This window comes from Nothoprocta perdicaria, unplaced genomic scaffold, assembly GCF_003342845.1.
Source record: "Nothoprocta perdicaria isolate Ctin4 unplaced genomic scaffold, notPer1 scaffold_2170, whole genome shotgun sequence".
NCBI classification, from domain to species: Eukaryota; Metazoa; Chordata; class Aves; order Tinamiformes; family Tinamidae; genus Nothoprocta; species Nothoprocta perdicaria.
The window spans coordinates 1-1032 of record NW_020455391.1 but is presented as its reverse complement, the minus strand read 5'-3'; the positions used below and the strand labels follow the sequence as shown (position 1 = coordinate 1032).

At 71.8% G+C, this 1032-nt stretch overlaps 1 protein-coding gene across 1 annotated transcript; it reads right to left on the bottom strand.

The window, feature by feature from the left end:
• Window positions 1-44: 44 nt before the first annotated feature.
• Window positions 45-859, bottom strand: LOC112946797 (maestro heat-like repeat-containing protein family member 1; the record flags this gene model as incomplete). The annotated part of the gene is made up of 3 exons (XM_026038741.1): window positions 45-180; window positions 263-367; window positions 764-859. Coding segments are annotated over 3 exons (337 nt in total), but the record flags the coding sequence as incomplete, so codon positions are not given.
• Window positions 860-1032: the final 173 nt, after the last annotated feature.

Below are 1032 nucleotides of genomic sequence, written 5' to 3'. Positions count from 1 at the left end.
GGTGGCACCGCGAGCACCGCCGTGCCAGGGCGCGCGCCACGCACCTTCGTAGCACAGCTGGATGTAGAGCAGGCAGTAGACGCAGTCGACGGCGTCGCGGCGCACGCTGGCCAGCGCGTCCGAGCAGCGCGGCGAGAAGAGCGCCACGAGCACGCCCAGGTTGTAGAAGGGCACCACGGCCTGCGGCGGGCGCAGCCGTCGGCCACGGGGCCCACGCGTGCCCACCGACGTGCAGCCCCTGCCCCTGCCCAGCCCCACTCACGCTGACTTGCAGCTTGGCCAGGTAGAAGTGCAGCAAGGCGGCGCTGAGCTCCACGGCGCGCTGCCGCTCGTGCTCCTTGCTGGATTTGATCCAGGGCCCCAGGTGCTGCGGGGGCAAGCGGCAGGGCTGAGCGCACGAGGGCACCCGGCGGCACCACACCGTGGCAAAGGGAGCCGGGTGCCGCCTGTGCTGGGCCCAAAGGTGGCACTTGGCAGCGTGCCCTCCTCTGCCTCGGCACCTTCGGCACCAGCGGAGGCTCCGAGGCACCAGCGGAGGCTCCGAGGCACCAGTGGAGGCTCCGAGGCTGTGCCAGGGAGCCCCGTCACGGAGCCATCGAATGCTTAAGGGCAGAAGGGACCTCTATAGATCACCTAGTAGGGTCACCCAGAGCATGTGGCACCAGGGGACAACCTGGCCGYGCACCGGGCGGGCACGAGGAGGCCCGGCCGGGAGCAGAGGGCRGGCGGGAAGAGGCTCCGGCCTCCCCGGCAGGGCACCCACCGCGAACATGTCCTGCAGCCCGTGCGGGGTGAGGTTCCTCCGCAGGAGGCTCTTCAGCAGGTCCTTGAGGGCGCCCAGGGTGTCCCCGTAGAGCGTCTGCGGAGCGAGAGGCCGCGTGAGGATGGCACCAGCCCCGCGTCCCACCGGGCACACATCCCAGCGCGGAAGGGGACGCATTCCAAAATGCCGGCTCTCCAAAGCCCCCCAGCAAGGAGCACGGAGGCGGCGCGAAGGCGAGGGGCGCGCGGCCGCGGCGGGGCTCGCCCGCG